This window comes from Typha angustifolia, chromosome 14, assembly GCF_048772165.1.
Source record: "Typha angustifolia cultivar Huaian chromosome 14, ASM4877216v1, whole genome shotgun sequence".
Lineage (NCBI taxonomy): Eukaryota > Viridiplantae > Streptophyta > Magnoliopsida > Poales > Typhaceae > Typha > Typha angustifolia.
This window is the reverse complement of record NC_133252.1, coordinates 9,751,684-9,775,159: the sequence shown is the minus strand read 5'-3', so window position 1 is coordinate 9,775,159 and position 23,476 is coordinate 9,751,684. Positions and strand designations below refer to the sequence as shown.

Here is a 23,476-nt window from a genome sequence, read left to right as displayed (position 1 = left end):
ATATTAGATTCTACGTAAATTATTTGTTTAGTCTAAATGCTAATAAATAATATTTAACTATCGTGGTTTTTACACTTTACACCCTATCTTTTCAGTAATTTTAACTTGGTCTCCGCATATATCATTTTCACTATACATTTCTTGCCGGTCTCCCTAATTAAAGTAATCCCCACTCTGAATTAAATATGTTGCAAAGATAGGGTATTTGTTATAAATTTTCCTATATAATATCACGATACACATCAGCCACGGCGTTTCTGTGGTTTACGATGGGCGGCGCGGGACCCACATCGGAGCGGGTCCCGCCGTTGCGCTGACGTGGTCGTCCCCATTCGTTCCATCGCTTTCCGTCGTGGCCTCCGATAATCCCGTTACCGCGCGATGAGACGCTTCACCATTCGCCCGCGAGCGAGCCCTTCCGACCCGCTCCGCGGTGAGCGCAACCGGGGCGGTGACGGGAACCTCGACGTGCGACCATTATAAATATCGTAAGGCCGGTCGGAGCCCACGGACGCTCCTACGTCCGCCCGCCGTCGCCGCAGCCCGCCTCGACCCGAGGGGACACGTGGCGAGCAGGGAGATGGCGAAGGACGGGGAGAGGGTGCGGGTGGGCGAGTACGCGATCGGGCGGACGCTCGGGGAGGGGACCTTCGGGAAGGTGAAGGCGGCGCGGCGAGTCGACACCGGCGGCTGCTTCGCCATCAAGATCATCGAGCGGAGCCGGATCGTCGACCGCAAGACCCACGACCAGGTACTACTTCCTTCATTTTGCTGTTCGCCATTAGGGCTAAATACCATTCCCCTTGTTTATTTGTGGAAAATTACATTCAGCATTTAGGGTTATGTTTTCATTTTATTTTTGTTCATTATTGTGAGCAGATCAAGAGGGAGATTGCTACGCTGAAGCTTCTCCGGCATCCCAACGTCGTCCGCTTGTACGAGGTCTCTCTCCCCCTCTCCCCCTCTCCCTCTCTCTCAAAAGTATGGAGGGTTTCTAGTCCAATTTGTTCCATATATTTGCTGGTCTTTATTGCAAAAGAAAAAGTTATACAGTGCAAAAAAGATTGTCCTTTTTTTTATTGGGTTTATTTACGTAATTGCGACTAAAATAATATGACTGTTCCTAAGTTTTAACTCTTAAGAATTGCTTATATAGTTAGCTTTTAACCTAATATTTCTAACAAATTATTATTAAAGTTAATAAACACACGCATGTATCAACTATTTTTTGTTTTGTGTAAAAGAAGATATTTTTTTGTACTATAATATTGAATTACTTTTAAACTATTTTAAATAATCATGTAAGGGCAAAGTGATTTTTTTTTTTTTTGAATCTTAGTTCAATTTTAATCATGATTATTTAGATTTAAGTAACATAATGATATCGATTCTAATATTTCAAAGAATATAAAGGTAATTATGATATTTTAAATATTTTCGGTAGTAAGTATGGTCTGCAGCTAAGCTGTTGGGGATCCATTATTTGACTATGTCATGGACCCCACCCTTCAATATTTATGTCTTATGAAGTATCTACGTTACTTATTCCCAACGATATGTAGGATTATCCAAATATATATATATATATATATATATTGGTGTTACATAAATCTGTGTGCTTCTCGTTCTTAATTTTGCCACATCTTGGTAGATCCAACAATCTCATTTTGTTGCTCTTTCGACAGGTCTTAGCTAGCAAAACTAAAATCTACATGGTCCTTGAACAAGTAACCGGTGGTGAGCTGTTTGACAAAATTGTAATAAACCTCATCTCCCAGCTCTGTGACACATATTTTAAAAGTTGTGAAATTGTTATCTTCCTTCTAATAGCTAAAATACGTCATGCCTCTAAAGATGCATTTTCTACGTCGATGAATGCCATAGGAACTCAAAGGACGCCTTTCGGAACCCGAAGGACGCAGGCTTTTCCAGCAGCTAATGGATGCTGTGAGCTATTGCCATGACAAAGGTGTCTTCCATAGGGACTTGAAGGTATATATGTTCTCTGTACTTCAAATGCATCCAACTGACAAATTCTATTATCTTAAAATAGTAGTTAACTATTTATGTAGCTGGGTTAGTCAATTATTACCGTAAAACTAGAAAGATCACATGATAGAAGAGAAACTGCTGAAGTTGAAACCATTTTACACAGAATATTTACAGTTGATTGAGGTAGTAAAATTACAATAAATTTTGATAATTTTGCCAATTTGACTCAGTTTGTAAATGAGAGAGAGAGAGCTCATATTAGGAATAACCATTGATCCATGTATAAACTTTTCTTCATTTTTTTCATGATTTTCCTCTACCTCTCTAATCTTTACTATCTTATGCTGGAGTAGAGGGAAAATAGGACCATTTGAGTACTAACTGCTATCATTTCCTTCATTTTGTTGCAGCCTGAGAATGTGCTGGTTGATGCAAATGGAAAAATCAAGATATCCGACTTTGGACTCAGTGCTTTGCCTCAACAATTTGGGGTATATGTCGATAATAAAATCACACAAGCATCTTGATTATGTTTATGATATTTTGATATTACATTTTTTCATTTTTGCTTATGTTTCAGAATGATGGTCTTCTGCACACTACATGTGGGAGTCCCAATTATGTTGCACCTGAGGTAAGAGAAAATTTATTTTTTAGCTATCAGATATTGCTATTCTTTTTCCTAGAGATTTAGTGACAGATGAGTTTATCACATATGTTGATAGGTTCTTGCCAATCGAGGATATGATGGTGCTAAATCAGATATCTGGTCTTGCGGTGTCATCTTGTATGTCATCCTCACAGGATGTTTTCCATTTGATGATAAAAATCTTGCTGTTCTTTATCTAAAGGTGAAAAATACCTGACTAATCAGGAATTGTCCCTACTAGGTTATATTTACATATTTTAGCTAGCACTAATAGTTAGTTATAATGATTCTCATGCATGTTTCTGAATTTTTTTGATCTATGGTGAGTTGTAGCTAATATAGCATTTGATGATGAGGTTTGTCTTCAGTTTAATACTTTTAATCATATGATAGTATAATTTTCTCCTTGAACCAGTAGTAGGCTTTAGTGGTGATCTGTATAATTATGTTTTTGTTTGTCTCTCCTTTTTTTAGAGTCATTATTCTTAAAGTATATGCCATCTTGAAACCTGATTATTGCTAGGACTGAATTATTTGGGTATTCGAGTAATTTGCTACTCGTAGTGCCTAAAGAGTAAAGAGACATCTTGAGATATTTTATCATTTAAACTAGTCATACTGCTTTCTTTGTTTAGTAATTGTGCATATGTCGTAAGATCTTTAAAGAGTTGTATTTGTTTTATTATTATTTAAGATCCTTTGAAGTTATGTTACATGGTAGGAACATCTAAACATGATGTTGCGTTTGATATGGAAATTCTTTGTTTGTAATTTGGTACTTAAAGAACTTCTGTCATTGATTCAGATTTTGAAAGGTGAGCTCCAGATTCCTAGATGGCTCTCCCCTGGTGCACAAAACATTATTAAGAAGATTCTTGATCCAAATCCTCAAACTCGAATAAATATGGCTCAAATCAAAGAAGATTATTGGTTTAAGCAAGACTATATTCCTGATATACCTGAAGAAGAAGATATAAGCTCTGATGATGAAGCCTCTGCAATCAAGGAGGTAAAAGTAGTTTTTGTTCTGTTGCTCTTTTCTAACTTATATATGGCTTTCAATTACTGTTAAGATTGGACAAATTTGTTCATTTTGAAGGTAGCAGAAACAGATGAACATGGACACATTTACAATCACATAAATGCATTTGAGTTAATTGGAATGTCTTCATCCCTCGATCTTTCTGGTTTGTTTGAGCAAGAGGTAATTTCTTTTTATTTTAAGAATTTATCTGTATTCTTAATATCTAGTTCTGTTACTTTTACTATAATAAAATGAGGGAAGCTCCTAGATTCTCTCTCTTGTTAGGCTGATAATGTTTTAATGATTATAATTTCTCCTAGGATGCCTCTGAAAGGATGATTAGATTCACATCAAATTATGCGCCAAAAGATTTGTTCGAGAAGATTGAGGACATTGTTACCGGAATGGGGTTTCAAGTTCATAAACGACATGGCAAGGTACTTGTTTAAATTTCCTTTAGTTTGTCAAGCTTTATTTCTTTGAGTAGTTCTTTGTAATTATCTTCCAACTTAAAATTTGCTGAAGGCTAAAAATTAGTCATGCTAATTTGCAGCTGAAGGTAATGCAACAGTGTCAGGGTACTACAACACATATGTCACTTCTAGTGATTACCGAGGTAAAATTTTCTTCTCCATATCTATTAGATCTAACAAAGGTTTTCATCTAAATGTTTGTTAGCATCAAAACTTCAGGTATTTGAACTTAGCACGTCTCTGTCTGTTGTTGAGTTGAGAAAATCACACGGAGATTCTTCGCTGTATAGACAAGTATGCACTTTTATCCTTACCATGAAAATCTTCCTCTTAGTTTACATAGGGTGAGTTTAGAATGTTAGTACCTTAATTCCAACTATTACTAATGCAGTTGTGTGCAAAGTTGTTGGATAATTTGGGTGTCCGCCAAAACCAACAGATTTCGGCAAAGCAATCATTAATTCAAGAACACACAGAATTAGAAGGGGAAATGCCCGTTGTTGTGTTCTCAGTTTGAGTCAGTTGTAGAAGATTGTTCAATACTTCAATGCAGCATATAGAATTCCAAAGAGAAGATTGGAAAAAGTAGAACTTTTTCTCTTTTTCCTTCAGAAAAGAAAAAGTTTGTATCGACCCAAGGAATTAAAGAGCTTGAATTGTATTAGCCCCATAGGAGATAGCTCTGATATACATGATGCTGAGCTGGTAAAGAAGTGTACAAGTTTGGCTTGATATACTATGGAATGAGGGTCTAGGTTGTGTATGATTACACTCTTGTTTTCAATTCTTTGAATTTTAAAAGCTCTTTTATTTTCTATTCTCTTTCTATTTGTTTTATTCATCCAGGTAAAATCAATAACATTATAGCAATTATTATTTATTCATTCCCATACACAACATAAATAAAGTTTATTCTCAATAGTGGTAACATTTGTCGATAAGCATTGCCAAGTATATTCTTGACAGTGGAATAGAGGTAGTTCCTGATAAATTTGTTTTGAGTTAATCAATTATTATGTAGAGAAATTTTCTATATCTATAGAAGATAAACTTCATGGAGAGGGCCCCAAGTTCAATTAGGTCAAGCTTGAATGGAGTTTGATTTGAACTCAAAACTGAGTTCATGTTCAGATTTAATAAAATTATGGAGCTGCTCTATTCTTTAATCTTGATTTAGTTATAAAATGAGCTAAGCTTGGCGATAACTATCGTCTCTGAAACCATTTGAACTGATGAAACACATTCTTAATGAATATGTATCTGCTTTTCGAAACACATTCTTATTTAAGAAGATGGAGAAACTCACTAATGAATTCAAATGTGGATGCTTTATTTTGGCGATGAGATCTTAGATGATTTTTCGACGATGTCGGATAAATATAAGCTTGTAAGGCATGATTATATATATATATATATATATTTTTTTTTTGTTGAATTACTAATCAAATGTTTTAAGCAGTATTGATGGTAACCCATCAGTTCATTTCATCCGATAGATTTATTATTGATAACTACAAGTATACTCTCGTGACGATCTGAAATTAAGCACACTCCTCTGTTATCCATAATTCTATATCGTAGATGTGAAAGAAACCACCTCAATTGTCTGTGTTTTCACCTTTAATGATGATAAAGATAAGATGAAACAATCGATCATTTTCATCCACGCCAGTGGCTATTAATAAGGTTGCTTTATATTTGCCATATAAGTGTGTTCAATCCGTTTTTGGTTTTTTGTTGAAGTTACTAACCAAATTTCTTAAGCAGTATTGATGGTAACCCATTGGTTCATTTCACTCGATAGATTTATTATTGACAACTGCAAGGATACTCTTGTGACAGTCTGAAATTAAGCACACTCCTCTGTTATCCATAATTCTATATCATAGATGTGAAAGAAACCACCCCAACTGTCTGTGTTTTCACCTTTAATGATGATAAAAATAAGATGAAACAATCGATCATTTTCATCCACGCCGGTAGCTATTAATAAGGTTGCTTTATATTTGCCATATAAGTGTGTTCAATCCGTTCTTATAGCAGATCAAAATTATTTCAATAGAAACACAAAACAACTAAAACATACATCGAAGAACTTGAAAGTTTGAGTTAGATGACTAAATCTTCTTTCAATAAACTATGATCTTTGAGTGTTTCCTTTGCAAATTAATTATAAAAGATGATAATTTATTGTAGGACTCCCTTCACTCGTCATACAACTCTATAATTGTTTTGATTGCGTTCTTGACCATCTCTTTAACCTCAAGGGTGATATGTTTGATATCAGTGGTCCTTATTTAGTGATATATTTAGACATGTGTATTCTCTAATGAATACAATAATCTTTCACATTCCATGTTCCTAACGATATCGTGCAAGGAATCTCCATTAACATACATTATCTTGTTAGCACTCACATAATAGATGTTAGAGTTAGAGTCTATCGCTTTCTAAGGATGATAGGATAAAAGTGCATTATTATCTTTATGTAATTCCGCGTAAGAAATCTTTAATTAATTAGTAAACTAATGATCTTATTATTCATAACTGCTATAAGTTCACAGCCTTTACCCATGTCGGAGCAAGTTGAATGATTATCTCTAGTCGAATATCATTAGCATCGTCATCTCAAGGTGGGCATCAATATTATCCCTATCCGACTCATCTAACTCAATTATTCATCGTTGCTTCATTTATAATACGATCATTTTCTTTGGCTTCTACTAATCTAACAACTTTAATCATACTATTCTCACATAGATCAGATTGCTGATAATTATCATCCACACTCTCAACGTCGCAAGGTTGACTAAATTGTGCTGCATAATAATGTCTCGAAGTCTTGATATTTAGAGAAGGATAATGGGAAGTCTTGATATTTAGAGAAGGATAATGGACGATAAATTCATTGGTTGAAATGTTCTTATTGAGTCCAAACTGGCCCTTTTATAACATATTCAAAAAATAAAATAACAATTACCTCTCAAACATAACCTACTCTATTCAAATAATTGTAATCCATTGTAATTTATCATAATTTATTTTAAAATAATAAAAAAGAGACGAGCATAACCTACTCTAAATCTAATTTACCATAATTTATCATAATTTGTTCTAAAATGATAAGAGAGATTAGCATAACATATTCTATTCATTCTTACAACAATTTACAACAATTGATCATAATTTATTCTAAAATAATAAAGAAAGATGAAGATAAAGAGAGGTAAGAGGGAGGAGAGAAAAAAAAGAGAGAAACTAATTTGAACCGGCTATTGAAATAATATTGAATTAAAAAGAGTTTAAGAAGAAGAGACTTGTAATGTTTGGGATGGGAGGTTGGGGTGTACCTAATAATTCAATGTGATAAGAGTTTGTGCTTAATTTAATCGGATTTGAGTCATAAACGGATCAACTCACTTAACCTAATTAATAATCGAGTCATATTTGAGTTTATATGGCTACCTGTTTTGACCCGTTTATATAGACGGGTCAAGTCGAATCAACCCGCCAAATCTTTATTGTGGGGATGTGATATTTGTTCAATTAGTTTTGAAAATAAGCATATTAATTTTGTTTTAATTACTGTTAAAACTTTTTAAGTATCACAATTGTGCAAAATCCAATTCTATAAACACTTATTAAATATCATAATTGTAATGAAGCATTTCTATCTTCTTAGAAGGAACCCCTGTTCCACCATAGAGATATAAGAGAAATGGGGAAGAACAGGACCCTATTTTGTTTTCATCTTCCTTCTTTTTTTTTCATTTTTTTTTCCAAATCCCAACATTAGATATAAATCTCACCACCACAATCATCTGACTCTAATCCTCTAAATTCTCCTCCACCAGACCCAGGATATATATCTCATAATCATCGCAAACATTTCTAATTCTCTTCTTTTTCTAAATATAAAGTTTATCGACACCGTCACGACCACCAAACTCTCTTTTTTGCTTTGAGTTTATGAACTCCTCCTAAATTGGTTCAGGACTATCTAAACTATTTCAGTAACCAAACATCTTTTTATCATTTTCATATCTAATCAAATTTACTCTATAAAAAAATTAAGACTAAAAACTGAGACTCACTAATTGAGTTCGGAGCTTAGCCTTAAACTAAACAGGCATTATAATTTCCACCCACGATACAAAGTTACAATTTACAAACCACAGAAATATCATTACTAGTAATCCCTTAACCCGCCTCTTAAATCATGGTAATTTTTTTATTATACGGAGCACATTTGTGAGTAGAGGGGCATAATAATCATTGTGTAATTTTTGTTAACTTTTTTAGAAGGTTTGATGACTTTGATTAGTTGAGAGTGTCAAAGTATAATTATGCTTATTTTAGAAAATATAGTGGTAATTATGATATTTTAAATTTTTTTAACGGTAATAATGTAAAGATCTTAGATTAAAAAAAGCTAGTCCTATTAATAGTTGGTTCAAGTCATTAATAATTTTTTTTAACCAATGGATCACCGATCAAGCTATTGGTTCATCTAAGTATATATAAAATATTATAATATATATATAGTTTTATTAATTTCTAAAAACTTAAAAATATCTTAGAGTTATATTTATTGTAATATTTAGCCAATTTTTTAAACTAATTTTTATACTCACATAGATCAGATTATATAACATATACAAACTCATATTTTAGTTAAAGACTTTTTATTTTTTAAGATATAATTATTTGAACCTCAGAACTAAATTACTCTTAGAATCAATAATAAAAAATAATAAAAAATTAAATATTGAGGAACAATTTTGAAAAATTTAGTTTCGAAAAACAGTCGAAGTTGGTCGGATCGATCGAATATTTACCAATTAATTTATTTTCTAATTTTATAATCATATTAAATTGAACTATTTAGCGATCGGTTAATCAATTTTAGGACACCGAGGCTATTTAGATAATTTTATAATTTTATTTTATTTTGTTGGTAAAATTGATGAGCTCATTAATTTATTAAGAATATAATTATCATTAAGCATTATTTATCACCATCATTATCAGTTTTATTTTGCCCAAATTTAAAGCTGACATTATAATCTAAAAAGGCTTAAGGAGTTCTTGTAAAAATTGGGTATAGACGTAATTAACCCATCAATTTATTCAAGGGTTTATTTAACGGTTTATTCATCCGACCGGTCGCTCCGGTTTCGTTCTTACAATATATATATATATATATATAATTTTCTTAAACCCTAGTTCTCGTTCTACACTTGTTCGCCTGGTGGATTGATTGAAAGAGAGATGGGGAAGACCTCGTACATGAGGTTGAAGGGAAGCAGCCACCTGCGGCAGCGGCTGGTTCTCTCGACGCTCGCTTCGACGCCGATCGTAGTGGAGGAAATCCGCGCCGATGACACCTCGCCGGGCCTCCGCTCCCATGAGATCTCCCTCCTCCGCCTCCTCGAGAAGGTCTCCGATGACTGCCTCGTCGAGATCAACGAGACCGGTACGCATCGTAAAATTCCGCTTCGCTTGGAATCCAATCTAAAGTTGATATCTTTGTTGGCTTTAATGGAGTGAAGTCCCTTGAGGTGTATTTCTGTTGGTGTTTTCTTTCGGGATTAGGAACGAAGTTGAGGTACAAGCCGGGAGTTTTGATGGGAGGGAAGAATCTTGTGCATGATTGTGGCATCGGTCGCTCGATTGGGTACTTCATAGAGCCGTTAATCCTACTCGGTTTGTTCGGGAAGAAGCCCCTCTCCGTTAGGCTCAAAGGTTTGTTTGATTTTCTCTTTATCTGTGCCTTTGTGATTAATTTTGAGGCCCTCCCAGTGCTGTTGTAATGTATCTATCCTTTGCTTGTGTTTGGTCTGAGGCTAAGCCCAGAACTTTGATTAGCTGGCTCATTTCTTAATCTTAATTTAGGTACTTCGAATTGTGCTAAGAAAATGTGGTGTTTGGTTGTGAACTAGGCTAAAAATGTGATTATTACTTTTGATGTCACGTGAAAAAGTGAAAAGAATATTAGTTTTCGAGGGAAACAAATGATATATAAAATTAATAGACTAAAATACCCTCTGGCTTTGATGATAAAATTTAAAAAGATTACTATTTTATCCATAAAAAGTTTTTAAATTACTAATTTGCAGGCTTATGTGTTTGTAAGCCAGCAAACGGGTTTAGCATGCATTTAAGTCGGCAAACGGCCTTACAAGCAGCATGTAAATGGCCTTAGCATTCATGTAAACTCGCAAACGGGCTTGGTACATGCATGTAAGTTGCAATGAGCTTACATACATGCATGTAAGCCCACATACTTTGTTGTGACATGAAAAAAATAAAAAATATTTTTTTTTATGGAAATTGAGTATGTATCATGCGAATAGTACTAAAATATTATTATTATTTGTAAAATATAATGCAAGTTAGTCATTTTAAACCCACATTAAATCTATCAGTAAATTATATTAATTATTTTAATTTTTTCATTGGTGTTTACGAATATTTTTTTCCACGATTATTTTCTTTGTGAGCAATGGTGAAAGAAGAGCTCTTTAATAATAAAAGATGTAGTTTTTGGAAGAGAGAGGAGAGAGAGAGAGAGAGAGAGAGAGAGAGAGAGAGAACATTGACAAAACATAAAATTGATAGATTTAAGTCATGTTAAGGGTAAAATTAAAATTAATTTGAATTAATATTAATAACTTTATTTTATTTTCTTTTTGGTTATTGGGGAATGAACTTGGTTAGGGAAAAATAAATAAAAAATATGTTTGGCTATTGAATTTGGGTCTCTGACCAAGTTCAAGGACTCCCTTGAACTCAAAGCAAACAAAGGCTTAGCTAATATGTATTTAGTTCTCGAAGAATGGTTTTGGACCTTGGTAGATAGAAGAATTTGGCATTAATTTTGGTATTTGACTATGTCTTATGGACTGAGCACAATGGGCCCTGAGTATGTTCCTACAAATAATTTAATCTAAGATTCTAAATTACATGTGGGCATCATTCATGCTGTTATTAGTGCCAATCACGAACAACAATTAGATCCACTGTGTAATTTGATGTTCATGAGTATTGACACATAATGTAAAGTGATAGCTGATGGATTTTATTGATATATATCAACTTCTCATTTCTTGTTTAATGTGAGTTGAAATTTGATGCTTCACTTGCAGGAATTACTAATGATCCTAAGGACCCATCTGTGGATACTTTCCGGACAACCACTTTACATATGCTTAAGCGTTTCGGTGTTCCTTTAGAAGGATTGGAACTGAAGATTGAAAGCCGGGGTGCTCCTCCTCTTGGTGGTGGAGAAGTCACCCTTCGAGTTCCTATTGTCCCTAATACTTTAACGGTAGCATATACTTTTTTTTCTAACAAATGTTTTATTTGACTTGTGCCTATTATTTCACTTAAGCTTAATTGAATCCATAGGCAACCCATTGGGTAGATGAAGGGATGGTTAAAAGAATTAGGGGAGTAACATTCTCTACAAGAGTGTCCCCGCAGATTGGAAATCGTATGATATATGCTGCTCGTGGAATCTTGAATAGCTTCATTCCCGATGTCCATATATTCACCGACCATAGATCTGGTCCAGCTGGTGGAAGGTACTCTCAGACATTCTTCTGAACAATAGTTGATTGGTGTTCCTGGATATCCAGTACTAGATGCATTCTCACTTGGTGCTTGACAGTACTCAATTTTACGAATTGGTTATTTCTCATTGGACATGCTAGGTCCTTCCTGTATATGGGAACCAGTTCTTTCATTTGATCAAGTTTTACTATGAACTTGTAAATTTCACTCTTTGGCTCTACCCACCAATTATACAATAGTAGCCCTTCCACAATAGGGGTTGTCCATATAAGGATGACAACTATTTATGAAAGTTGGCCAAGTATCCCTTCTTCCAATAAAAGAGGTATAATTCCTTTGCTTCTTATAGTACCATTTCCGCTGCTTAGTGGATATCTGTTTGCTACCAATGGGGAATTGCTTCTTATTTCAATTCTAGATTATTGATTTGCATCAATTGAAGCTATATCTTCTCTATATATCTTATTCATGATACTAAAAATTCTCTCATTTGTTCAAACTCATGATATGAAGAAGTTGAACATTCACCCTAATAGTGTTCCTCAACAGAACGACATCCTCTCAAGAGTGGGAGATTTCATAATATTTCTTATTGGTTGCTTTGTTTTCTAATAAGATGTTTATAGTCCGCTTGTATGTTTATATCTAATATGGAATCAAATGTGTTGGTTTAGAATAGTCTTAACCTTATGCTCGATGATTATGAATTATTTCCATTTAATATCAAATAACAAAAATATTTCAATCATGGTTTGATATAGATTTACATGCAATCCTCAGTATTTTCATTTTAGTCTGCTAATTAGCCCAAAGATCAATGATGTCATGAGCTTAGGCTTTTGTTGATGACATAAAATATCTGTTTCCGTGTCCTAGGATACACAACCCATAAAGGGTTTCCTTTCTTTGAAAATAAAACTTTGCAAGGGTTTTATGAAGTTTCAGTAGTTCTTCTACTTCCAAGATAAATATCCTTGCTTGTGCCTCCTAACAAGCAGAAGTAGGTTGGTGATTGTAATCCTGGTGATATTGATATAACATCATAAAGGGTTCTTCCATTTTGCATAATTGAGCTAAACTCAAATAAGAGATAAAAGAACAATGAGAAGAAAATTAAAATAATAATCCATAATTCTCTATTAGCTTAAGCTTTTTTGATTTAATTAACAAGATAGGCCTAACAGGAATCAAAATCAAGACCTTCTGCTCTGATATAAGTTGTTAACTCACTAATTAATTTAAAAGTTTAAGCTTTTAGAGTAATTAATGAGTTAACATTTCTTACTACTTTTCTCCTCCTTCCTCTTCCTCAAAGGGAAGCACATCACTCACTCCACGGGAACTAGCCTAAGGGTTTGCCTCATCTTGGGCATCCCATTTGAGCAGTTGTACGATTGTATTACATGCACCATTCTTGGCATAAGCTTTGCCTCCTAGTATCTAACTTTATGGTATTGCATCCCTCTCGCCATGAGAGTAAGTAGTGAGTTAACATTTTTTTACTACTTCTCTCCTCCTGCTACTCCCTCAGCGCTGTTAGAATATTTGTAGGATTGTATGCACTATTTTTGGCATTAGCTTTCCCTCCTAGTATCTGACTTTATGGTATTGCATCCCTCCTTCCATTGGAAATCATAGATGAGATCATGGAACATCACATATCTATTTTCAAGGTTGGTTTTATCAACTAAATCTGCTCATGGCGAGTCATTCCAATCAGTGAATTGTTTTGATTCATTGGTTGTGTCCTTGATAGGCAATTGAGCATCTTCTCTATTGATATTAGACTTATTAGTTAGCTATCGAAAGCTTACAAGCTATTTGTTACCAACTTTGGTAATAAATGATTCTGTTCTGATCTAGTTTCTTCATTAATTCAACAATAACCAGTAAGTTAACTCATGTGGCAGGTCACCAGGCTATGGCATATCTCTAGTTGCAGAGACAACGTCAGGCTGTTTAATATCTGCAGATACTTCAGTAAGTTACCCAAAAGCTGATGAAATGGAGGAATATACTGAGGAGAAACCAGAGCTAATGCCTCCAGAGGATGTTGGCGTTCAAGTTGCTTCAATGTTACTCGAAGAAATAGCTCAAGGAGGAGTGGTTGATTCAACACACCAGGTCTGTTCTTTCATATCTATCTTTCTTTTTCACTTGTAAAATTCGAATTGATGCAATCTTATTATTTAAGTGCTGATGGGGCTTTCATACTGGCAGTCAAATTTAGTGATGTTATCATTGCATGTTTCCCCCCAATAGTTTTCAAGAACTTGAGTTATATTTCAGTTACAATGTGTTGACCTCCTTCTGTGCATTCAACTGAAAAGTTTGGTTGATACAAGGTTGGATATAGGAGTTTCTCAATAGAAATTAGAAGTTTCATGTACTACATGCTATTGGGCTAGCATCTCACTGCTAGGAAGTTTGTTCTTAGTATATTTTTCATGTCTATATACAAGGTTTTCTCTTTTCATTTGTCATTCTTTGTTTCTGTGTATGTTTATTTGGTCACTTCTGCGGTTGTTAGGGTTCTCCAATGGTAGAAGTGAGTATAGTTGTAATTGTACTTTTGTGCACGAAATAAGGGTGTAATCAAATTCAAATAATCTGATACCAAATTTGCTCCATACCCGACTAACTGGGAGTCAGATCTTAACTTTTTGATCTATATAATAAATGGGTTGGATTCTGTTTGAGTAATTTTGGATCTAACCAGATCTAGATTCAGAGCAGATCCTGTTCAAATATCCATCAGATTGCCCAACCCATGACTAATTTGATCAGGATCGGGCTAACCTCTCCGGATCGGCCTGACCCAAAACCTGAAGCTTGAGGCGGCCCAGAACCTAAACTTGAAGCCTGGTCCGGAAGCCTAAATCTTTAGAATTCTCTTAGTGCAGTATTCAAAATTATTAATTATTTGGCCCTCTTTGTTTTTTTTCCCTCTATTTGTACTTGTATTTAAAGTTTTGTCTTCCCTTCTTTTTTGTTTCCAATTTCCAAGATAGCTTCTACTGTTTCTTTCTTTCTCTTTTGTCTGTCCAAGATGGAATGACAGCTCCATATGTTTTAATCTTTTTTTACCTTTCCTCTTTTCTTGCTTTACCTTCCATCCTCATTTAATTATTATCTTTTCAATTATTTCCAAGACTGACTGACAGCTCCTCTCATGATGGCCATTTTTTTTTCTCTTCATTTTCTCCCTTTTTAAGAAACAGTGGCCCCAACCCAGGTCGGCCTGTGGCCACCCTGTTGAATTTGATGCATACAATTTGTCACATCTTGAACACCTGTAAGGAGTTGAGAATTTGCATATTCTTTTTGTTCTACGGATCTGATGGAAGATATATCTAGGATATATGCTGCATAAAGTTTTTAGATTGGTCTTCATCACAAGGATAAGTAAAATATTGAGGTAATACTGGATAAAACTACAGTCTCACATCCTTTGAGATCATTCCAGTTCAAAAGGTTACATTCTTCATAGATGCTTAAGAAGCCTTGATAACTTTAAAGATCTCAAATTTAGAACAATGGGCATGTGCTTTTCTCTTGATTATCCTGTCTTCATTTTTTCAGCTTGTTGTACTTCTGTACTTCTTCAAAAGAGATCCTTAATTAGTATGATATTGCTTCCCTTTTTTTTTTCATTTCAATCAGAAATAATTTTTGCAGTGATTTGAGCATTATCAACATAGTGGTACATTCAAATGTCATCTTCATACTTAACTGGCATATCTCAGATATTGCACTAAGGGAACAGTTTGCAACATGCATAACAATTATGCCAGCTTTGCGTTAAGATTTAAGAAATTGTGCTTGCCTTTTAACTGAACTTTCTAACAATTAAGTTTGGATTGTTTGCAGGGTTTGCTGTTTCTTCTTTGTGCTCTATGCCCACAGGATGTATCAAAGGTTCGAGTGGGGAAGCTTACACCTTATGGTATAGAGACTCTTAGAAACATTAGGGATTTTCTTGGTGTTAAGTTTGTTATCAAGCCAGATCCGGAATCAACCACCGTCATATTAACATGTGTTGGTTGCGGAATGAAGAACCTCTCCCGAAAGATATCATGAGCAAAAGAGATGATGCTTTTTGCCTGACTTCTCAATTGATCTTTGAGCTCCTATGAAGCAGTTCCAGTTTCATAGCTTGCTGCCAATGTCTCTATCATTTTCAGTACGAGATATTAAATATCTTGGTCCTACCTGGACTAGATTCATGGTATAGAAAACATCATTTTGTATCACTAGGATATGATGTTACTACTTACTAGAGGGGGGAATGTAGAAATGTATCTATTCACAGGAGGACGGGTTTCATTGGGTAGAAAACTGCAATCGGGAAAATCTTTGTCCGACAGAATGTTGAATTTATTTTTGGGCTTTTAATAGCTTGGAGCTGTTGGTGATATTTATTGATAAGACTTGGGCAAACCTAGTAATTGATTCCATTTCTCGGAGTTGCCAGTGTAGAACTTCCAGCAGGGCTTTTACAATTTAATTATATTAGATCTTTTGATTTAGCATATAAAATTTAGTGTATATCTGTTTTTATAGTCGATGTATATTTTGTTATAACAGAATACACAATTTGAAAATTTTAAATACAATTAAAGTGCAAAGGCTCTGATTTCCAGCGTAATTAAGCAAATGACTGGTTGAGCACATAGAGAAAGGAAATTAGCTACTAAGCATCCTTTTCTAAATACAATGTGTGCAGGCAATTTGACAGTAAGATCAATTTGGATCCACCAACAGATCAAATTCATGAAAGGATTCAAATCAAGCTAATGCCTTTGTTCCAGAATATTGAAACATGAGACAACTTTTCCGAGACTATTTAATATTTACAGATCTAAACGTGAGATCTTTTCTCTATTTTCTGAGAAGAATATGTTTCTTAGGAGACTTTTTTTTAACTTTAATTGTATATAATTTTTTAATTTATAATAATAAATCTTAGTGTGCATTGCATACATAAATTATGTGCATATCATTATAAATATGTATTGATTTTAAAATTTATATTCACTGAATTTTGTATTTAAGTTGAAAAATAAATGCAATTAAATTGTGAGAACTCCCTGTTGCTTACATAAAGCTCCATCCAACCAAAATAATGGATCATACTTTATATGACAATTGAAAGCCCTCTATCCAGAACGCTAATTGACAATTGAAAGCATACTAACTCAAATGACTGTTATTTTGACAGTTGAAATCATTGTTCACTTAGTGCAATGTAAATTTCAAGAAGGTATGAGTATGTCCACCTCCCTGAATGCCACCATGTAACATTGGCAAAGCATCCTCATTTTTCACAAATGATCAGTAACTTCAGTTGATATATGCTGTTGCAGAATAAAAACTCAGCTTAAGCAAATAAATATTAAGTATAAACTTATTTTTTTTACCATATTGATATACATCGGGTTTTCATGATACAATGTTGAACAAAAATAACTGCATTACAGTATGCCACAAGTGGACATGCGTGTATTGCATGCCTACCCTAAACATGGAGCAGATGATTGCTATGGAAGAAAAAGAAAGAGAATTCTTGGTGAATTTCTCAATCAACCAATAATAATGCTATCCACAGGCACAGATCATACCAAATTTTCTTGTGATCAGCAGCAAATTTGAAAATATGGGTCAGTCAACTATTGCTTTAAGTATAATAATTATTTGAATTGGATGATGTGTAGCTCTGCTTTAAAAGGTGTTATAACCAAAAAAACAGCTGTGGCAAATATTGACAACCTTTGAAGGACATTCAGATCCTGAAAGAAAAAAAAGAAGGAAAATGAGATAAATACAAGATAATTACAGCTCTAATATTCTCCATATACTGTAGCTTAAATTTTCCAACCTATTAAGAGACATAAAATAATGATGATCTTTAAGACATAGATGTGAATGACTTCATTCAAAATTACATAGAAGAACATGTTGCATGACTTTCTAAAAATATGTATAATAAGATTATCGCAAGTTGATGGAGACAGCTGTCCATCTGAAAGGAATGGTAGCGATAATACAATTCACTTTGGAATCATTTTTAATTTAGAAGTATGTTTACACGTTTACAATTGATTGAATCATACAGAATTGAACAAAATAATTTTGATTATGGAAACATGTAACACCACATATTTCTTCTGGGGAAGAGTACAACTTTCCAGAGGGTTTCAATGGCAAATTGTCCGCTTAAATCTACAAGATGACTAAAAATTTGTAGAATTGAATAATTCATAGGTGGAAGGATACGGAACATGCAAAAAGGTACGACTTAAAAATGCTGCCAATGCATCATGAAAATCCAAATAACAAGATAAATTCTGAAAGTACATAGTTCAACTCTTAGTAGTTCTGAAACATGATGGAAGATTGTTATGACATGTTCTAGGGGGTTAGGAAATGGATTATATACCTTGACAAGCTTGGAAAACTTTAACAGATGTCATGTAGAAGTGACCTGTTTCTTTTCTTGTTACTTCTTTTATTTGTATCTTTTTCTTTAAAAGGAACCGACTGTCTTTGACTTGCATTTATATGGAAAAACAGAAGAGCTTGCTTAAAAAAAGTGTAATAAGTGTTGACACTCCAGTAGACTAAGAATAGATCAATCTAATTTCTGACTTATGCAAAGACAACAAAGGATATCAAAATAGAAAAGGTAGGGCAATTTTTCTTGGCTAAATTATAAATGTGTGCCATGCGTCTTGCTAAGAGCCCGGGACAGTGGTTTATTCTTGTTCAATAACTAGCATCACACAACAATCACCACTCTGAGGCATAATTTAGCCTCGCAGGCAAGATTGGTCAATAACTAGCTTCACCTCAGCATTTATTTTCTTTTAAACCTTTCTTTTATTAGAAACATTTCTGTGATCTGTCATGCTAGTGATGGGCGCTCACTTCAAGAGGGATTCAGACTCCATCAAAGACCAGAAAATCAAGCAAATTCGTATTCTATTGATCCTTCATTGATCAATTTAGTTTATAGAGTAGTTAAGATTGATAAACTCCACATGGGTTGGTGCTACAGCAATGAGGAAAAGGCATTGCTGCAAACTGCTATAACTCAGGTAGTCTAAAACTCTAAGGACATTCCAGATGGATTAGTAAGTAGTAATACAGACTTCCACATAAAAAGCAAGGGCTACACAGCAGCACAATGAGGAATCCATCAGAAGTAACCCAATTTGTTCAGCAGGAAAACTATGAAGTTCCCTGGTGAAACAACATACTCATAAAAGTGTCTAACTATTTCTTAAATTACATATGTAGCAGATGTTATAGCTGATAGGGGAAGAATGAGGCCTTGAGAAGGTCAAAGGGTTATAACATTTATTCATAACATATTCCAGAATATTATACACAAAGAATATAATGGAAACTATTATAACTTTGTAAGATGTAACATATTAGTTTAGAAAAAAAATTTAGCACCAGTAAACAAAATGATAAGAAATAACTTGATGAAAGGAAGAACCTAACAAAAAAGAAATAATCCAACCTGAACAAAGTGCTTTACTCAACCGCAGTGACATAAGTTCCATGATTGTAGCAAGTCAGACGACATAAACACCTTTTTCCCGATTAGTACAGAAACAACTTTATAGTCTTGAAGGTTCCACAGCCATCGGACACTCAAGAGTGACAACATTTTCCTGATGGATCTTCCCAAATAAGATGGGCTAATCTGAAAAATATGAGGTCTCCACTAGCTCGACTGTCTTCATACTTTTATGCCACAATAGCATTATGCACTATGTCGTATTGATATTCTTCTGACCAACATCTAGCCCCTCAACCAGTATGTTGCTTACTTTATCACCACCAGCAATTTGGTAGTTTTCACTGGTTCCATTATTCTCTTCTACATCTGCATTCCCTACCAACAAAGCATGTGTCTGGGGATCAGGCACCCAACCATTTTCTAGCATCTGATCCAAAAACTTGCAAGCTTCACTCTTATGGCCTTCCTTCACTAGGCCAGATATCACTATGTTACATATCCTAGGACTTTGGAGTTCACCGTGATTTATTACTTTAGCTAAGCTATCCACTATCTTGTTCAATAATTTAGATGTTGCCATATTAAAAACTACCATTTCAAGTGTTTCAAGGTCTGGAATAAAGCCATGATGCACCATATTATTAAACAAAACAGCAGCTTCCCATATTGTGGTATTAGTGCAGAAGCTGCGTAGTAGAACACGGTACATTGAGACATCTAGTATACAACCTTCCAGCAACATTTGTGCAAAAAGTGCTAGCACCTCCCTTTCTTTCTTCAAATCCAGCAATTCAAGCAAGATTGTGGCATATGTTATAGGCATACAAGAATTACCATTGCAAACTGCCAAAGAACGCAGTCTGATAGCTTCACGCACATTTCCATCAAGACAGTTCCCCTGAATTAACATATTGAGTGACTTTGCAGTGACACTGCAGCCTTTACCAGCAAGATAGCAAAAGATCTCAGTAGCTTCCTCAATCCTCTTCACATGACACAAACCCTCTATTAGTTCCGAGCAAGATTCTGAATCCACATACAAGTTATGGACATTGGCCCATCTAAACACATCTAAAGCATTCTCATACAAGCCCATGTTACAGTAACCAGTTATAATTGCAGAATAAGTACTCTCATCAGGCATAAAGGAAGATATGACCATTCTACATATAACTTCATATGCTCTTTTGACGTTTCCTTTGTTGCAAAACGCTCTTATAATAATATTCCAAGAGTTAATATTGCTCAGCCCCCTCTTGTCAATCTTTTTCAGATAGATAGTTGCCTCATGAAATCGGTCCACATTGCAGAAGCCTCTCAGCAATGCGTTGCATGGCTCAGTTTCCCAAATACAGTCTTCATCCAGGAAGATCATTGCTTCAGAGAACTTGCCCAATTTACAATAGCCATTTACAATATCGACATACATGCTAGTCAATGGAGCAAACCCCAACTCTATCAGCTCTTCAAAAAGATCAACAGCATCATCCAACAAATTATTTTCACACAAACATGAAATCAGAGCACCGTACAGGGAAACATCCAGTTGAAGACCATTATCTTTCATCATTCGGAACAACTTAGTCCCTTCCTCAAACTTATTAAACCTGCAAAAGAGAGGTATAACTCTAACATAAAAATCATAATCTGGAGTGCAGCCAAGCTCTAACATTTGATTCCAGATCTCAACAGATTCATCTACCCTGCCGCTTGAGCAAAGAGCCGCAATGACTATCTCAAAGGTCTGACTGTTTGGTGTGCATTGCTTCTTTCTCATCCTATGAAACTGGTCCAGCGCTAAGTCGACGCGCCCCCACTCGCATAAGACTTTTATCAAGCAATTCAATGTTTCAACATCAGGAATAATGCCTGCTTTCACCATGTCCTTATATACAAGCATAAATGACTGGAAACCTCTCCCTTCCAAGACCGAAGCACGCAATATCGCGTTGCAGGATGAGAGCGAAATCATACTATTTACAGTGTGAAGACCAGTTTCTACAGGATTATGGGCAGGATCGGCACTCGCCACGCTTGAGAAGAAGCGATGCTTGAGAGAGAACCAGATAGGTAATCTCCTGGATCGAACTAAAGGTGGAAACTTTGATGCCATTGAGAAGAAACTTCTACTGAAATCAGAAGTGGACGACCACTTCGGCGGATATATGACCTACAGAAGCTGTTGCTTGAAGCAAAAAATTCTAAAATTTTCATTGAATGTTCTCAAGCAGAGTTTGCAATCGAGATCATTAAGCTCGGCTCAGAATTCCGAGCTTGCTACCTGAATCCATCTCGATTCGAGAGAAGAGGAATTGACCAAGATCGTTGTTTCAAGGGAAGAGAAAGAGAGAAGATGGGCTACCTGGAAACGATAGCCACTCGGCCGTGGTTCGAAAGGAGAGAAGAGGGAGATTGCAGAGGATGGACATTTAATTATTAATGGAATTATGGAGGGGAAGGAATCAAGGAAGATGGAAACCCTAGGAAATTTAAATGGATAGATATATCAACCGTTAGATGTAGAATTCTTCAAAGAAATTTAAACCCTAGGCAATTTCATGTATACATAATTTGCTTGTATCAAACTTAGATATATTATGTATGCATGAAATAATTATTAAGACAATTTGGTGATTAACATGCAAAATAGAAGTTACACAACAGCAAAACAATATATATATATATATATAACAATTTTATTGGGTCATGAGTATGCCCAAAATTAAAGTAGCCTCTTAAATATTTATTTGTACCATCTTGCTTCCCTCTTGTTAGAGTTATAGTGAAAAAATTGGGTGGCCTTAATTGTAGATTGCTGTATTATACCTCTGATATAATAGCTCTATAGCTTTAGTAATTACATATCTTTACTTTTATTTTGAGACCAATAAGATATTATTATTTATGATCATATATTTGAGGAGAAATCTAATGCAACCAGATGTGAGTAAAGATTCGAGGTTTAATTTGTTCTACCTCGATTTAGAAGGGCTCTTTTTTTTTTTTTTAAGAAAAGTGAGCATCGCCTAATTTTTATTTTTCTTCCAAAAAAAAAAAAATAGTCCTAAGAAAAATTCATCCATTTTGATTGTTTCAAAAAAACTACTAAAACATCCTTAAAAAAGTTAATTGAAATTTGCAGTAGGAAAAACTTTTAGAACATTGTAATAAAGTCATGATAAAGTAGTAGGCCGCCTCTCAATAGAGAGAGCATAGGAAAAGGTTGGAAAGATCTTTTTAGAAAAGGAGATCACTCAGATGAATTCTATTAAGGATCATCGATTAAAGGAATGCTTTCACTTTGTAATGAATGAATGTCTTCCATAGGTAAATTGCCCTAATTGCCCTCATAGAGCCCTTAAAAAAGGTAGGGAGTTTAAAAAGTAAGATTACATTTTATAAAGGTATAGTTTAACACATTTTTAAGTAGTTTGGGCAAATGGGCAGACTTACGGAAGGGATTGACCGGCCGGGCTACAAGCGAGCTTGATAGGCTGGGTTGCATGTGAGCCTTATGGCAAGGGGGCGGCTAGTCAAGTTTAGTTTTTGAGCGGAGCGGAGTAGTCAAATGTTTGACCTATATCTCTCATTACTAAAATCGGGCTAGGATCAAGCTAGCTCAAAGGTCTAAACATCTTGCAAGCATGCCTTTTGATGAAATTAGGTGTGACAGTTCGATTCCTATCTACCATCGATGTTAAAAGGAAGAATTATTAAGAGCCACAAGCCTATATTTTTTGAAACTCTAGATCAAAGCGGACTATCATGTGCACAGATATAGTAGCGGTAGATGATGAGCTCCTTCTAGGGTGAGAAGCACTTAAGACCTGACAACTTCCATCCACTTTTAGCTATAAGGTTAGTGTTAAATCATTTTAGGTTATGCACGCACAATCCCCCAAGCTTTTTCAGAAGATACACCTTAGCCCAATTGACTCTTCAATAGAATTTAGAAATACTTGCCTCCTCCTTCCAGAGAAATAGAAGATTATCGATATACTATACCTAAAATGCTTAAGAAAATGCTTAAGGCCAACGCAGTTCATGTGTAAAATTTCATATGTGCATAGATTAGAACAATATATAATATAACTTATACCTACTATTTTCTCATATAATACTTTCTTTTAGTCTTAAATAAGGTCCAATATTTATTTATTTATTACAATTTTACCCCTATCCCATGGGAAATCCTATACATCAAGAGTATAGTTCAACACATTCTTAAGTAG

At 34.7% G+C, this 23,476-nt stretch overlaps 3 protein-coding genes across 3 annotated transcripts; 2 read left to right on the top strand and 1 right to left on the bottom strand.

The window, feature by feature from the left end:
* The first annotated feature begins 414 nt into the window (after positions 1-414).
* Positions 415-4,955, top strand: LOC140775528 (CBL-interacting protein kinase 1-like). The gene is made up of 13 exons (XM_073118881.1): positions 415-751; positions 880-942; positions 1,686-1,757; positions 1,885-1,992; positions 2,403-2,483; positions 2,573-2,626; positions 2,718-2,843; positions 3,447-3,650; positions 3,741-3,845; positions 3,986-4,102; positions 4,219-4,281; positions 4,358-4,432; positions 4,530-4,955. The coding sequence occupies exons 1-13, from the start codon at positions 581-583 to the stop codon at positions 4,653-4,655; spliced, it is 1,365 nt and encodes a 454-aa protein (XP_072974982.1). The 5' UTR covers positions 415-580; the 3' UTR covers positions 4,656-4,955.
* Positions 4,956-9,360: 4,405 nt separating this feature from the next.
* Positions 9,361-16,235, top strand: LOC140775530 (probable RNA 3'-terminal phosphate cyclase-like protein). Its single transcript, XM_073118882.1, has 6 exons — positions 9,361-9,614; positions 9,734-9,883; positions 11,287-11,468; positions 11,549-11,724; positions 13,624-13,837; positions 15,584-16,235. The coding sequence occupies exons 1-6, from the start codon at positions 9,410-9,412 to the stop codon at positions 15,791-15,793; spliced, it is 1,137 nt and encodes a 378-aa protein (XP_072974983.1). The 5' UTR covers positions 9,361-9,409; the 3' UTR covers positions 15,794-16,235.
* An 860-nt stretch (positions 16,236-17,095) lies between these two features.
* LOC140775327 (uncharacterized) lies at positions 17,096-21,697 on the bottom strand. Its single transcript, XM_073118557.1, has 2 exons — positions 19,242-21,697; positions 17,096-17,502 (listed from the first exon to the last, which is right to left on the bottom strand). Exon 1 carries the CDS (start codon positions 21,355-21,357, stop codon positions 19,495-19,497), a length of 1,863 nt encoding a protein of 620 aa, XP_072974658.1. The 5' UTR covers positions 21,358-21,697; the 3' UTR covers positions 17,096-17,502; positions 19,242-19,494.
* Between the last annotated feature and the right edge of the window lie 1,779 nt (positions 21,698-23,476).

What these genes read in the sequence shown, in the direction of transcription:
- LOC140775530 (XM_073118882.1), top strand. Translation starts at nt 9,410, where the DNA reads ATGGGGAAGACCTCGTACATGAGGTTGAAGGGAAGCAGCCACCTGCGG. An exon ending in CGTCGAGATCAACGAGACCG is followed by an intron (nt 9,615 to 9,733) that starts GTACGCATCGTA and finishes TTTCGGGATTAG; the next exon opens with GAACGAAGTTGAGGTACAAG. An exon ending in TGGTTGATTCAACACACCAG is followed by an intron (nt 13,838 to 15,583) that starts GTCTGTTCTTTC and finishes GATTGTTTGCAG; the next exon opens with GGTTTGCTGTTTCTTCTTTG.
- LOC140775528 (XM_073118881.1), top strand. Translation starts at nt 581, where the DNA reads ATGGCGAAGGACGGGGAGAGGGTGCGGGTGGGCGAGTACGCGATCGGG. An exon ending in ACGTCGTCCGCTTGTACGAG is followed by an intron (nt 943 to 1,685) that starts GTCTCTCTCCCC and finishes CTCTTTCGACAG; the next exon opens with GTCTTAGCTAGCAAAACTAA. An exon ending in GTGAGCTGTTTGACAAAATT is followed by an intron (nt 1,758 to 1,884) that starts GTAATAAACCTC and finishes TGAATGCCATAG; the next exon opens with GAACTCAAAGGACGCCTTTC.
- LOC140775327 (XM_073118557.1), bottom strand. Translation starts at nt 21,357, where the DNA reads ATGGCATCAAAGTTTCCACCTTTAGTTCGATCCAGGAGATTACCTATC.